Here is a 14,715-nt window from a genome sequence, read left to right as displayed (position 1 = left end):
GACCATAAACACTCACCTCACTACTCACCTTACCCACCACTCACCCACTCATTCGATCACGGACCCACTCACCCATTCACCCACCCACTCACTCAACCATCCACCCACCCACTCATTCATTCATCCACCCACCCACTCACTCAACCATCCACCCACCCACCCATTCATTCATCCACCCACCCTCTCATTCATTCACCCACCCACTCAACCACCTATCCACCCACTCAACCACTCATTCATTCACCCACCCACTCATTCATTCACCCACTCACTCACTCATTCATTCACCCACCCACCCACTCACTCATTCATTCACCCACCCACCCACTCATTCATTCACCCACTCATTCACCCACCCACTCAACCACCCACCCACTCACTCACCCACCCACTCACTCAACCACTCAAACATTCACTCATTCACTCGCCCACCTGGAGACAGGAGTGAGACAGACAGAGGAGAGAGACAGACAGAGGACTGAGACAGAGAGACAGAGACACATAGTGAGAGAGACAGAGAGAGACAGGGCTGGTTTGTGACGAGGGGGGTAGTGGAGTCCGTTCCAAGCGCTCTCAGCTGTGGTGGACACAGAGAGACAAGACACACACACACACCACGTGTTAACACACACATGCGTCCCCCCCCCCCACGTCTCCCCCCCCCCCACGTCTCCCCCCCCCCCCACGTCTCCCCCCCCCCCCCACGTCTCCCCCCCCCCCACGTCTCCCCCCCCCCCCACGTCTCCCCCCCCCCACGTCTCCCCCCCCCCCACGTCTCCCCCCCCCCCACGTCTCCCCCCCCCCCCACGTCTCCCCCCCCCCCACGTCTCCCCCCCCCCACGTCTCCCCCCCCCCCCCACGTCTCCCCCCCCCCCACGTCTCCCCCCCCCACGTCTTCCCCCCCCGTCTCCCCCCCCCGACGTCTCCCCCCCCGAGGCCCGTGCCACGCTGTGCGTGCGTGTGTGTCTGTGTCTGCGTGTGTGTGTGTGCGTGCGTGTGCGTGTGCGTGTCTGCGTGCGTGTCTGTGTGTGTCTGCGTGTGTGTGCGTGTCTGTGTGTGTCTGCGTGTGTGTGCGTGCGTGTGTGCGCGTGTGTGCGTGTGTGCGCGTGTGTGTGCGTGTGCCCGCTCACTATTCGAAGGAGCGTGAGTGGAAGCCGAGCCCCGTGCCGCGCTGCGTGTGAGTGTGCGCGCGCGCCAGGCTGTACTGCGCGTCCAGGTCACGGAACACCTCCTCCTGCTTCTGCAGCGCCTTGGCACTCTCACTGTCCGCAGCCACGTCCACCACGGACGCCTCGCCATCACCACCCTCCTGGGGCTGGGGGGGAGACACGGGGGAGACACGGGGGAGCAGGGGGAGACACGGGGGGGGGGGGGGGGGGGGGGGGAGACACGGGGGAGACAGGAGGGAGACACGGAGGAGAGAGTAGACGGGGATTTGTGTTGTTAACCCACACACTCACCCACCCACCCACTCACTCAGCCACCCACCCACCGTACCACCCACCCACTCACTCACCCACCGTACCACTCACCCACCGTACCACTCACCCACCCACCCACCTACCGTACCACCCACCCACTCACCCACCGTACCACCCACCCACCCACTCACCCACCGTACCACCCACCCACCCCACCCACTCACCCACCGTACCACTCACCCACCCACTCACCTACCGTACCACCCACCCACTCACCCACCATACCACCCACCCACTCACCCACCCACCGTACCACCCACTCACCCACCCACTCACCCACCGTACCACCCACCCACTCACCCACCCACCGTACCAACCACTCACCCACCCACCCACCCACTCACCCACCCACTCACTCACCCACCCACCCACCCACTCACTCACCCACCCACCCACTCACCCACCCACCCACTCACTCACCCACTCACTCACCCACCCACTCACCCACCCACTCACTCACCCACCCACCCACTCACTCACCCACCCACCCACTCACTCACCCACCCACCCACTCACTCACCCACCCACCCACTCACTCACCCACCCACCCACCCACTCACCCACCCACCCACCCACTGTACCACCCACTACCCACCCACCCCACCCACTTACTCACCCACCCACCCACCCACCCACCCACCCACTGTACCACCCACTACCCACCCACCCCACCCACTTACTCACCCACCCACCCACTCACCCACCCACCCACTCACCCACCCACCCACTCACCCACCCACTCACCCACCGTACCCCACCCACCCACCCACTCACCCACCCACCGTACCAACCACTCACCCACCCACCCACCCACCCACTCACTCACCCACCCACTCACTCACCCACCCACTCACTCACCCACCCACCCACCCACCCACTCACTCACCCACCCACCCACTCACTCACCCACTCACCCACCCACCCACTCACTCACCCACTCACCCACCCACCCACTGTACCACCCACTACCCACCCACCCCACCCACTTACTCACCCACCCACCCACTCACCCACCCACCCACTGTACCACCCACTACCCACCCACCCCACCCACTTACTCACCCACCCACCCACTCACCCACCCACCCACCCACCCACCACTCACCCACCCACTCACCCACCCACCCACTCACCCACCCACCCACTCACCCACTCACCCACCCACCCACTCATTCACCCACCCACTCACTCAACCACCTATCCACCCACTCAACCACTCATTCATTCACCCACCCACTCATTCATTCACCCACTCACTCACCCACCCACCCACTCACCCACTCATTCATTCACCCACCCACCCATTCACCCACCTACTCAACCACCCACCCACTCACTCACCCACTCACCCACTCACTCACCCACCCACTCACTCACCCACCCACTCACCCACCCACTCACTCACCACCCACCACCCACCTTGCCATGGATGCCCATGAGCTTGCGAAACTTGTTGTTCTGGTCCTTGCTGCCGAAGTTGAGGTTCTCCCAGAGCTCCTTGGTGGCGGAGCGCTCCCCGGGGCGGCCCTGCCACAGCAGCTTGCGCTTGCCCCCAGCGCCCCCTGCCCCCCCCCACCGCTGTCCCACCCATCGCTACGCCGCGGCCGCCACGCAGGATCCCCGACGAGGCAGAGGAGGTGGAGGAGGCGGCTTGCAACGCGGCCATCTGAGCAGCGAAGGCGACCTGCGGAGGTGTGGGGGGGGAGGGGAGTGGGTGGGTGAGTGGGTGGGTGGGTGGGTGGGTGAGTGAGTGGGTGGGTGAGTGAGTGGGTGAGTTGGTGGGTGGGTGGGTGAGTGAGTGGGTGGGTGAGTGGATGGGTGAGTGGGTGGGTGGGTGGGTGGGTGAGTGAGTGGGTGAGTGGGTAGGTGGGTGGGTGAGTTGGTGGGTGAGTTGGTGGGTGAGTGGATGGGTGAGTGGATGGGTGGGTGGATGGGTGAGTGAGTGGGTGAGTGAGTGGGTGAGTGGGTGAGTTGATGGGTGGGTGAGTTGGTGGGTGGGTGAGTGATTGGGTGAGTGGGTGGGTGGGTGGGTGAGTGGGTGGGTGAGTGGGTAGGTGAGTGGGTGGGTGAGTGGGTAGGTGAGTGGGTGGGTGAGTGGGTGGGTGAGTGGGTGGTTGAGTGAGTGGGTGGGTGAGTGAGTTGGTGGGTGAGTGGGTGGGTGAGTGGATGGGTGGGTGAGTGGATGGGTGGGTGAGTGGGTGGATGGGTGAGTGAGTGGGTGAGTGAGTTGGTGGGTGAGTGAGTTGGTGGGTGAGTGGGTGGGTGAGTGGATGGGTGGGTGAGTGGATGGGTGAGTGGGTGAGTTGATAGGTGGGTGAGTTGGTGGGTGGGTGAGTTGGTGGGTGGGTGAGTGATTGGGTGAGTGAGTGGGTGGGTGAGTGGGTGGGTGAGTGGGTGAGTGGGTTGGTGGGTGAGTGGGTGAGTGGGTGGGTGGGTGAGTGAGTGGGTGGGTGAGTGGGTTGGTGGGTGAGTGGGTGAGTGGGTGAGTGAGTGGGTGAGTGGGTGGATGGGTGAGTGGATGGGTTAGTGGGTGAGTTGGTGGGTGAGTTGGTGGGTAGGTGAGTGGGTGAGTTGGTGGGTGAGTTAGGTGGGTGAGTGTGTGGGTGAGTGAGTTTGTGGGTGGGTGAGTGGGTTAGTGGGTGGGTGAGTAAGGTAGGTGGGTGAGTTGGTGGGTGGGTGAGTGGGTGAGTGATTGGGTGAGTAAGGTGGGTGAGTGATTGGGTGAGTAAGGTGGGTGAGTGAGTGGATTGGGTTGGTGAGTGGGCGGGTGAGTGGGTAAGTTGGTGGGTAAGTGAGTGGGTGGGTGGATGGGTGAGTGAGTGGGTGAGTTGGTGGGTGAGTTGGTGATTTGGCGAGTAGAAAGCTGGAGATGATTAGGAGAGACAGGGCCGTGACCTCTGACCTGTGGTGACACCTGTGAGCCCGCGGCCAGCAGGGCCGACAGGTGCGGGCTCAGGTTCCGGTTGGCGGCCAGCGCGGGGTGCGGATGACCCTGCGCACAGACACAGGCAAAGGTCCCCCGTGTAGCCTCCACACACTGTAGGGGCAAGTGCTGTGAGCTAACGAGTTGCGGTGTCTATGCACTACACACACCACGCACAGGCAAAGCTCTCCCGTGTAGCCTCCACACACTGTAGGGGCAAGTGCTGTGAGCTAGCGAGTTGCAGTGTCTATGCACTACACACACCACGCACAGGCAAAGCTCCCCCAGGTAGCCTCTAGCAGGGCTGTAGGGGCAAGTGCTGTTCGCTAGCGAGTTGCAGTGTCTATGCACTACACACACCACACACAGGCAAAGCTCTCCCGTGTAGCCTCCACACACTGTAGGGGCAAGTGCTGTTCGCTAGCGAGTTGCAGTGTCTATGCACTACACACACCACACACAGGCAAAGCTCTCCCGTGTAGCCTCCACACACTGTAGGGGCAAGTGCTGTTAGCTAGCGAGCAGCAGTGTCTATGCACTACACACACCACACACAGACAAAGCTCCCCCAGGTAGCCTCTAGCAGGGCTGTAGGGGCAAGTGCTGTTAGCTGGCGAGTAGCAGCAGCAATGTCTATGTACTACACACGCCACGCACAGACAAAGCTCCCCCAGGTAGCCTCTAGCAGGGCTGTAGGGGCAAGTGCTGTTAGCTAGCAAGTAGCAGCAGCAATGTCTATGTACTACACACACCACGCACAGACAAAGCTCCCCCAGGTAGCCTCTAGCAGGGCTGTAGGGGCAAGTGCTGTTAGCTGGCGAGTAGCAGCAGCAATGTCTATGTACTACACACACCACGCACAGACAAAGCTCCCCCAGGTAGCCTCTAGCAGGGCTGTAGGGGCAAGTGCTGTTAGCTAGCAAGTAGCAGCAGCAGTGTCTATGTACTACACACGCCACGCACAGACAAAGCTCCCCCAGGTAGCCTCTAGCAGGGCTGTAGGGGCAAGTGCTGTTAGCTAGCAAGTAGCAGCAGCAGTGTCTATGTACTACACACGCCACGCACAGACAAAGCTCCCCCAGGTAGCCTCTAGCAGGGCTGTAGGGGCAAGTGCTGTTAGCTAGCAAGTAGCAGCAGCAGTGTCTATGTACTACACACGCCACGCACAGACAAAGCTCCCCCAGGTAGCCTCTAGCAGGGCTGTAGGGGCAAGTGCTGTTCGCTAGCGAGTTGCAGTGTCTATGCACTACACACACCACGCACAGACAAAGCTCCCCCAGGTAGCCTCTAGCAGGGCTGTAGGGGCAAGTGCTGTTAGCTAGCAAGTAGCAGCAGCAATGTCTATGTACTACACATGCCACGCACAGACAAAGCTCCCCCAGGTAGCCTCCTGCAGGGCTGTAGGGGCGGGTGGCCAGCATCCCCAGTGCTCGTGACGTGTAGTGATGTGTGTTGCTGGGTATCACCTCCTGTCTGCTGGGGTCTTGGTTCAGGAAGGCAGAGAGGAGTGCAGCGTTGTGCTGAGAGAGATAACATCGCCATGACAACCACCATCAACATCGCCATGACAACCATCATCACCATGACCACCACCATCACAACCGCCATCAACATCACCATGACAACCACCATCAACATCACCATGACAACCACCATCAACATCATCACTACCATCAACATCACCATGACAACCACCATCACCATGACAACCACCATCACCATGACAACCACCATCAACATCATCACTACCATCAACATCACCATGACAACCATCATCAACAACATCACCACGACAACCATCATCAACATCACCATGACAACCACCATCAACATCACTATGACAACCATCATCAACATCACGACAACCATCATCAACATTACCATGACAACCACCATCAACATCATCACTACCATCAACATCACCATGACAACCACCATCACCATGACAACCACCATCAACATCATCACTACCATCAACATCATCACTACCATCAACATCACCATGACAACCATCATCAACATCACCACGACAACCATCATCAACATCACCACGACAACCACCATCAACATCACCACGACAACCATCATCAACATCACCACGACAACCATCATCAACATCACCATGACAACCATAATCAACATCACCACGACAACCATCATCAACATCACCATGACAACCACCATCAACATCACTATGACAACCATCATCAACATCACCATGACAACCACCATCAACATCACTATGACAACCACCATCAACATCACCACGACAACCATCATCAACATCACCACGACAACCATCATCAACATCACCATGACAACCACCATCAACATCACCACGACAACCATCATCAACATCACCATGACAACCCACCCCCGCCACCCCTCACCTGATTGGCCGTGCCCCTTGCCGCCAAGATGGCCGACAGCAGCGCGGCGCCTCCTCCCCCCAGTGCATGCTGGGAGAACCCCGTGAGCATGGTGGCACCGGTGGGGGGCGGCTGCCCTGCCCCCACCCCCGTCCCTGCCCCCACTGCCCCCACTGCCCCCACTGCCCCCACTGCCCCCACCACCGGGGCAGACGTAGCCACGGCTGAGCAGGGCAGCAGGGGAGTGGTGGTGGTGGCTGCACCGGTAGACGCCGAACCGGCAGACGACGCCGACGATTCGGCAGCCTCTGATGGGGGGGGAGGGGGGGGGGCGGCTCTGTCACACACACACACACAACTCTACACACACACACACATCTACACACACACACAAGTACACACACACATCTACACACGTACATACACACACACCTCTACACACACACACACACATCTACACACGTACACACACCTACACATCTACACACACACACATCTACACACACACACACACCTACACATCTACACACACACACATCTACACACACACAAGTACACACACACATCTACACACGTACACACACACACACACCTCTACACGTACACACACACCTCTACACACGTACACACACACACACACCTCTACACACATCTACACACGTACACACACACACACGTACACACCTACACACACCTCTACACAGACACGTACAAACACACACCTCTACACACACACACCTCCACACATGTCTCCGTCTCCCCGTGTCTGTCTCCCCGTGTCTCTGTGTCTCTGTCTCCCCGTGTCTCTGTCTCCCCGTGTCTCTGTGTCTCTGTCTCCCCGTGTCTCCCCGTGTCTCCCCGTGTCTCCCCGTGTCTCCCCGTGTCTCTGTCTCCCCGTCTCTCTGTCTCCCCGTGTCTCTCTCTCCCCGTGTCTCTCTCTCCCCGTGTCTCTCTCTCCCCGTGTCTCTCTCTCCCCGTGTCTCTCTCTCCCCGTGTCTCTCTCTCCCCGTGTCTCTCTCTCCCCGTGTCTCTCTCTCCCCGTGTCTCTCTCTCCCCGTGTCTCTCTCTCCACGTGTCTCTCTCTCCACGTGTCTCTCTCTCCCCGTGTCTCTGTGTCTCTCTCTCCCCGTGTCTCTCTCTCCCCGTGTCTCTGTCTCCCCGTGTCTCTGTCTCCCCGTGTCTCTGTCTCCCCATGTCTCTGTCTCCCCGTGTCTCTGTCTCCCCGTGTCTCTCTCCCCGTGTCTCTCTCCCTGTGTCCCCGTGTCTCTCTCCCCGTGTCTCTCTCCCCGTGTCTCTCTCTCCCCGTGTCTCTCTCTCCCCGTGTCTCTCTCTCCCCGTGTCTCTCTCTCCCCGTGTCTCTCTCTCCCCGTGTCTCTCTCTCCCCGTGTCTCTGTCTCCCCGTGTCTCTCTCCCCGTGTCCCCGTGTCTCTCTCTCCCCGTGTCTCTCTCTCCCCGTGTCTCTGTGTCTCTCTCTCCCCGTGTCTCTCTCTCCCCGTGTCTCTCTCTCCCCGTGTCTCTCTCTCCCCGTGTCTCTCTCTCCCCGTGTCTCTCTCTCCCCGTGTCTCTCTCTCCCCGTGTCTCTCTCTCCCCGTGTCTCTGTGTCTCTCTCTCCCCGTGTCTCTCTCTCCACGTGTCTCTGTCTCCCCGTGTCTCTCTCCCCGTGTCTCTCTCCCCGTGTCTCTGTCTCCCCGTGTCTCTCTCTCCCCGTGTCTCTCCCCGTCTCACCGATGGAAGCGATAGTGGCGGCCGCCGCTGCTGCGGCTGCGGCCACGGCAGCCATCTGCTGCTTCTCCCGCTGCTCCTGCTGCTCCTTCTCACGCTGCTCCTGCAGCTGGCGAGACTTCTCCAGCCTGCAGCAGGGAGACACAGAGACACACACGGTGAGACACACAGTGAGACACAGTGAGACACACAGTGAGACACAGTGAGACACACAGACACACACGGTGAGACACAGAGACACACGGTGAGACACAGAGACACACACGGTGAGACACAGAGACACACACGGTGAGACAGCCTTCTCCAGCCTGCAGCAGGGAGACACAGAGACACACACGGTGAGACACACACGGTGAGACACACAGTGAGACACACGGTGAGACACACAGTGAGACACACACAGTGAGACACAGAGACATGGTGAGACACACACAGTGAGACACAGAGACACACGGTGAGACACAGAGACACACAGTGAGACACAGAGACACACAGTGAGACACAGAGACACACACACGGTGAGACAGCCTTCTCCAGCCTGCAGCAGGGAGACACAGAGACACACACGGTGAGACACAGAGACACACACACGGTGAGACACAGAGACACACAGTGAGACACAGAGACACACACGGTGAGACAGCCTTCTCCAGCCTGCAGCAGGGAGACACAGAGACACACAGTGAGACACAGAGACAAGGTGAGACACAGTGAGACACAGAGTGAGACACACACACAGCCTTCTCCAGCCGGCAGCAGTGAGACACAGTGAGACACACACGGTGAGACACAGAGACACACAGTAAGACACACACACACGGTGAGACACAGTGAGACACAGTGAGACACAGTGAGACACAGTGAGACACAGTGAGACACACACACGGTGAGACACAGAGACACACACGGTGAGACAGCCTTCTCCAGCCTGCAGCAGGGAGACAGAGACACACAAGGTGAGACACAGAGACACACAGTGAGACACACACACGGTGAGACAGAGAGACACAGTGAGACACACACACACGGTGAGACACAGACACACAGTGAGACACACACACGGTGAGACAGAGAGACACAGTGAGACAGTGAGACACAGAGACACAGTGAGACACAGAGACACACACACACACGGTGAGACACAGAGACACAGTGAGACACACAGAGACACACACACACACGGTGAGACACAGAGACACAGTGAGACACACAGAGACACACACAGTGAGACAGCCTTCTCCAGCCTGCAGCAGGGAGACACAGAGACACACAGTGAGACACAGAGACACGGTGAGACAGTGAGACACAGAGACACACACGGTGAGACACAGAGACACACACGGTGAGACACAGAGACACACACGGTGAGACACAGAGACACACACGGTGAGACACAGAGACACACACGGTGAGACACAGAGACACACACGGTGAGACACAGAGACACACACGGTGAGACACAGAGACACACACGGTGAGACACAGAGGCACACACGGTGAGACACAGAGGCACACACGGTGAGACACAGAGGCACACACGGTGAGACACACACACAGAGACAGAGACACACAGTGAGAGAGAGACATGGTGAGACACACACACAGTGAGACAAAGACACACACAGTGAGACAGAGACACACACACAGTGAGACACACACAGTGAGACACACACACACAGTGAGACGGAGAGAGGTGAGTGAGTGGGTGAGTGTGAGTGAGTGAGTGTGCGAGTGAGTGTGCAAGTGAGTGTGCGAGTGAGTGAGTGTGTGAGTGAGTGTGTGAGTGAGTGTGTGAGTGTATGAGTGAGTGAGTGTGTGTGAGTGCGTGAGTGAGTCAGTGAGTGAGTGTGTAAGTGTGCGAGCGTGAGTGTGTGAGTGTTTGAGTGAGTCAGTGAGTGTGTGAGTGTGTGAGTGAGTGTGTGAGTGTTTGAGTGAGTCAGTGTGTGTATGAGTGAGTCAGTGAGTGAGTGTGTGAGTAAGTGAGTCAGTGAGTGTGTGAGTGAGCGAGTGTATGAGTGAGTGAGTGTGTAAGTGAGTCAGTGAGTGTGTGAGTGAGTGTGTGAGTGAGTGGGTGAGTGCGTGAGTGCGTGAGTGAGTGTGTGAGTGTGTGAGTGTGTAAGTGAGTCCGTGAGTCAGTGAGTGAGTGAGTGTGCGAGCGTGAGGAGCGGAGGCGCCGAGGTTGGGCTGCTGCTACCTGCGGGCGAGCACCTGCTGAGCCTGCTGCTGCTGCTGCCGGGGACTTGACGAGCCACTCCGGGGGGCGCTGTGCGCCCTGTGGCTGCGTGAACCTCGCTTCCTGGGGGGCACGGGGGGGGGGGTGACACCGTAAACTCCACCCACTCATCCACCCGCCCACTCATCCACCCGCCCGCTCATCCACCCACCCAACCACGCACCCATCCACTCACCCAACCACGCACCCACCCACCCACCCAACCACGCACCCACCCACCCACCCAACCACGCACCCACCCACCCACCCAACCACGCACCCACCCACCCACCCAACCACGCAACCACGCACCCACCCACCCACCCAACCACGCACCCACCCACCCACCCAACCACGCACCCACCCACCCAACCACCCACCCACCCAACCACGCACCCACCCACCCACCCAACCACGCACCCACCCACCCACCCAACCACGCACCCACCCACCCACCCAACCACGCACCCACCCACCCACCCAACCACGCACCCACCCACCCACCCAACCACGCACCCACCCACCCACCCAACCACGCACCCACCCACCCACCCAACCACGCACTCACCCACCCAACCACGCACCCACCCACCCACCCAACCACGCACCCACCCACCCACCCAACCAGGCACACACCCACCCACCCAACCACGCACACACCCACCCACCCAACCACGCACACACCCACCCACCCAACCACGCACACACCCACCCACCCAACCACGCACACACCCACCCACCCAACCACGCACACACCCACCCACGCACACATCCACCCACCCAACCACGCACACATCCACCCACCCAACCACGCACACACCCACCCACCCACGCACACACCCACCCACCCACCCAACCACGCACACACCCACCCACCCACCCAACCACGCACACACCCACCCACCCACCCAACCACGCACACACCCACCCACCCACCCAACCACGCACACACCCACCCACCCACCCAACCACGCACACACCCACCCACCCACCCAACCACGCACACACCCACCCACCCAACCACGCACACACACCCACCCACCCACCCAACCACGCACACACCCACCCACCCACCCAACCACGCACACACCCACCCACCCAACCACGCACACACCCACCCACCCACCCAACCACGCACACACCCACCCACCCACCCAACCACGCACACACCACCCACCCACCCACCCAACCACGCACACACCCACCCACCCACCCAACCACGCACACACCCACCCACCCACCCAACCACGCACACACCCACCCACCCACCCAACCACCCACCCACCCAACCACGCACCCACCCACCCAACCACGCACCCACCCACCCACCAAACCACGCACCCACCCACCCACCCAACCACGCACCCACCCACCCACCCAACCACGCACCCACCCACCCACCCACCCAATCACGCACCCACCCACCCACCCAACCACGCACCCATCCACCAACCCATTCATCCACCCACCCACCCAACCACGCACCCACCCACCCACCCAACCACGCACACACCCACCCACCCAACCACGCACACACCCACCCACCCAACCACGCACACACCCACCCACCCAACCACGCACACACCCACCCACCCACCCACTCACCCAACCACGCACCCACCCACTCACCCAACCACTCACCCAACCACGCACCCACCCACTCACCCAACCACGCACCCACCCACTCACCCAACCACGCACCCACCCACCCACCCAACCACGCACCCACCCACCCAACCACGCACACACCCACCCACCCAACCACGCACACACCCACCCACCCACCCAACCACGCACACACCCACCCACCCACCCAACCACGCACACACCCACCCACCCACCCAACCACGCACACACCCACCCACCCACCCAACCACGCACACACCCACCCACCCACGCACGCACCCACCCACCCAACCACGCACGCACCCACCCACCCACCCAACCACGCACCCACCCACCCACCCACCCAACCACGCACCCACCCACCCACCCACCCAACCACGCACCCACCCACCCACCCACCCAACCACGCACCCACCCACCCAACCACGCACCCACCCACCCAACCACGCACCCACCCACCCAACCACGCACCCACCCACCCAACCACCCACCCACCCAACCACCCACCCACCCAACCACCCACCCACCCAACCACCCACCCACCCAACCACCCACCCACCCAACCACCCACCCACCCAACCACCCACCCACCCACCCAACCACCCACCCACCCACCCAACCACCCACCCACCCAACCACCCACCCACCCACCCAACCACGCACCCACCCACCCACCCAATCACGCACCCACCCACCCACCCAACCACGCACCCACCCACCCACCCAATCACGCACCCACCCACCCACCCACGCACCCATCCACCAACCCATTCATCCACCCACCCACCCAACCACGCACACACCCACCCACCCACCCAACCACGCACACACCCACCCACCCAACCACGCACCCACCCACCCACGCACCCACCCACTCACCCACCCACTCACCCAACCACTCACCCAACCACGCACCCACCCACTCACCCAACCACGCACCCACCCACTCACCCACCCACCCACCCAACCACGCACACATCCACCCACCCAACCACGCACACATCCACCCACCCAACCACGCACACACCCACCCACCCACCCAACCACGCACACACCCACCCACCCACCCACACACCCACCCACCCACCCACACACCCACCCACCCAACCACGCACACACCCACCCACCCAACCACGCACCCATCCACTCACCCACCCAACCACGCACCCACCCACCCACCCAACCACGCACCCACCCACCCACCCAACCACGCACCCACCCACCCACCCAACCACGCACCCACCCACCCACCCAACCACGCACCCACCCACCCACCCAACCACCCACCCACCCACCCAACCACCCACCCACCCAACCACCCACCCACCAACCCATTCATCCATCCACCCACCCACCAACCCATTACTCCACCCAACCACCCACCGACCCAACCACCCACCCACCCACCCACTCAACCACCCACTCAACCACCTACCCAACCACCCACTCACCCACCCACTCACCTGCGGCTGGGTGAGCGGTGGTCTCTGCTGCGTGAGTGGTGACGTTCCCGTGACCTCGACCTGCCCAGCCACACACACACTCACCCACTCACTCACCCACACACTTACACACACTTACTCACACACTCACTTACTCACTCACTCACCCACTCACCCACTTACTCACTTACCCACACACCCACTCACTCACTTACTCACTTACCCACACACCCACTCACTTGCCCACTCACTCACTCACTTGCCCACTCACTCACTCACTTACACACTTACCCAACCACCCACTCACACACCCACCCACACACCCACCCACCCACACACCCACCCACCCACACACCCACTCACCCACTCACTCACCTGCGGCTGGGTGAGCGGTGGTCTCTGCTGCGTGAGTGGTGACGTTCCCGTGACCTCGACCTGCCCACCCAACCGGAGGTCAGGGTCAGCGTCTCCACCATCACCAACATCACCAACATCACCAGCGGCAACATCATCATCAACATCGACATCGTCATCATCGTCAACATCACCAACATCACCAGCGGCAACATCATCATCATCGTCAACATCATCATCAACATCGACATCGTCATCATCGTCAACATCACCAACATCACCAGCGGCAACATCATCATCGTCAACATCATCATCAACATCGACATCGTCATCATCGTCAACATCATCACCAACATCACCAACATCGGCAACATCACCACCATCATCGTCGTCAACATCATCACCAACATCACCAACATCACCAGCGGCAACATCATCATCAACATCGACATCGTCATCATCGTCAACATCATCACCAACATCACCAACATCACCAGCGGCAACATCATCATCAACATCGACATCGTCGTGAGTGAGTGTGTAGGTGAGTGTGTAGGTGAGTGTGTAGGTGAGTGTGTAGGTGAGT

General features: G+C 60.4%; 1 protein-coding gene across 1 annotated transcript; it reads right to left on the bottom strand.

The window, feature by feature from the left end:
- Window positions 1–374: 374 nt before the first annotated feature.
- On the bottom strand, window positions 375–6,948 carry LOC144955622 (uncharacterized). The gene is made up of 6 exons (XM_078885794.1): window positions 6,795–6,948; window positions 5,871–5,924; window positions 4,384–4,473; window positions 2,901–3,165; window positions 1,131–1,315; window positions 375–577 (listed from the first exon to the last, which is right to left on the bottom strand). Exons 1-5 carry the CDS (start codon window positions 6,882–6,884, stop codon window positions 1,299–1,301), a joined length of 516 nt encoding a protein of 171 aa, XP_078741920.1. The 5' UTR covers window positions 6,885–6,948; the 3' UTR covers window positions 375–577; window positions 1,131–1,298.
- Between the last annotated feature and the right edge of the window lie 7,767 nt (window positions 6,949–14,715).

Source organism: Lampetra fluviatilis, unplaced genomic scaffold (genome assembly GCF_964198595.1).
Source record: "Lampetra fluviatilis unplaced genomic scaffold, kcLamFluv1.1 SCAFFOLD_323, whole genome shotgun sequence".
Lineage (NCBI taxonomy): Eukaryota > Metazoa > Chordata > Hyperoartia > Petromyzontiformes > Petromyzontidae > Lampetra > Lampetra fluviatilis.
The sequence above is the reverse complement of the archived record's forward strand: the minus strand, read 5'-3'. Positions and strand labels throughout refer to the sequence as shown.

What these genes read in the sequence shown, in the direction of transcription:
- LOC144955622 (XM_078885794.1), bottom strand. Translation starts at nt 6,884, where the DNA reads ATGCTCACGGGGTTCTCCCAGCATGCACTGGGGGGAGGAGGCGCCGCG. An exon ending in CAAGGGGCACGGCCAATCAG is followed by an intron (nt 5,925 to 6,794) that starts GTGAGGGGTGGC and finishes TATCTCTCTCAG; the next exon opens with CACAACGCTGCACTCCTCTC. An exon ending in AAGACCCCAGCAGACAGGAG is followed by an intron (nt 4,474 to 5,870) that starts GTGATACCCAGC and finishes GTCTGTGCGCAG; the next exon opens with GGTCATCCGCACCCCGCGCT.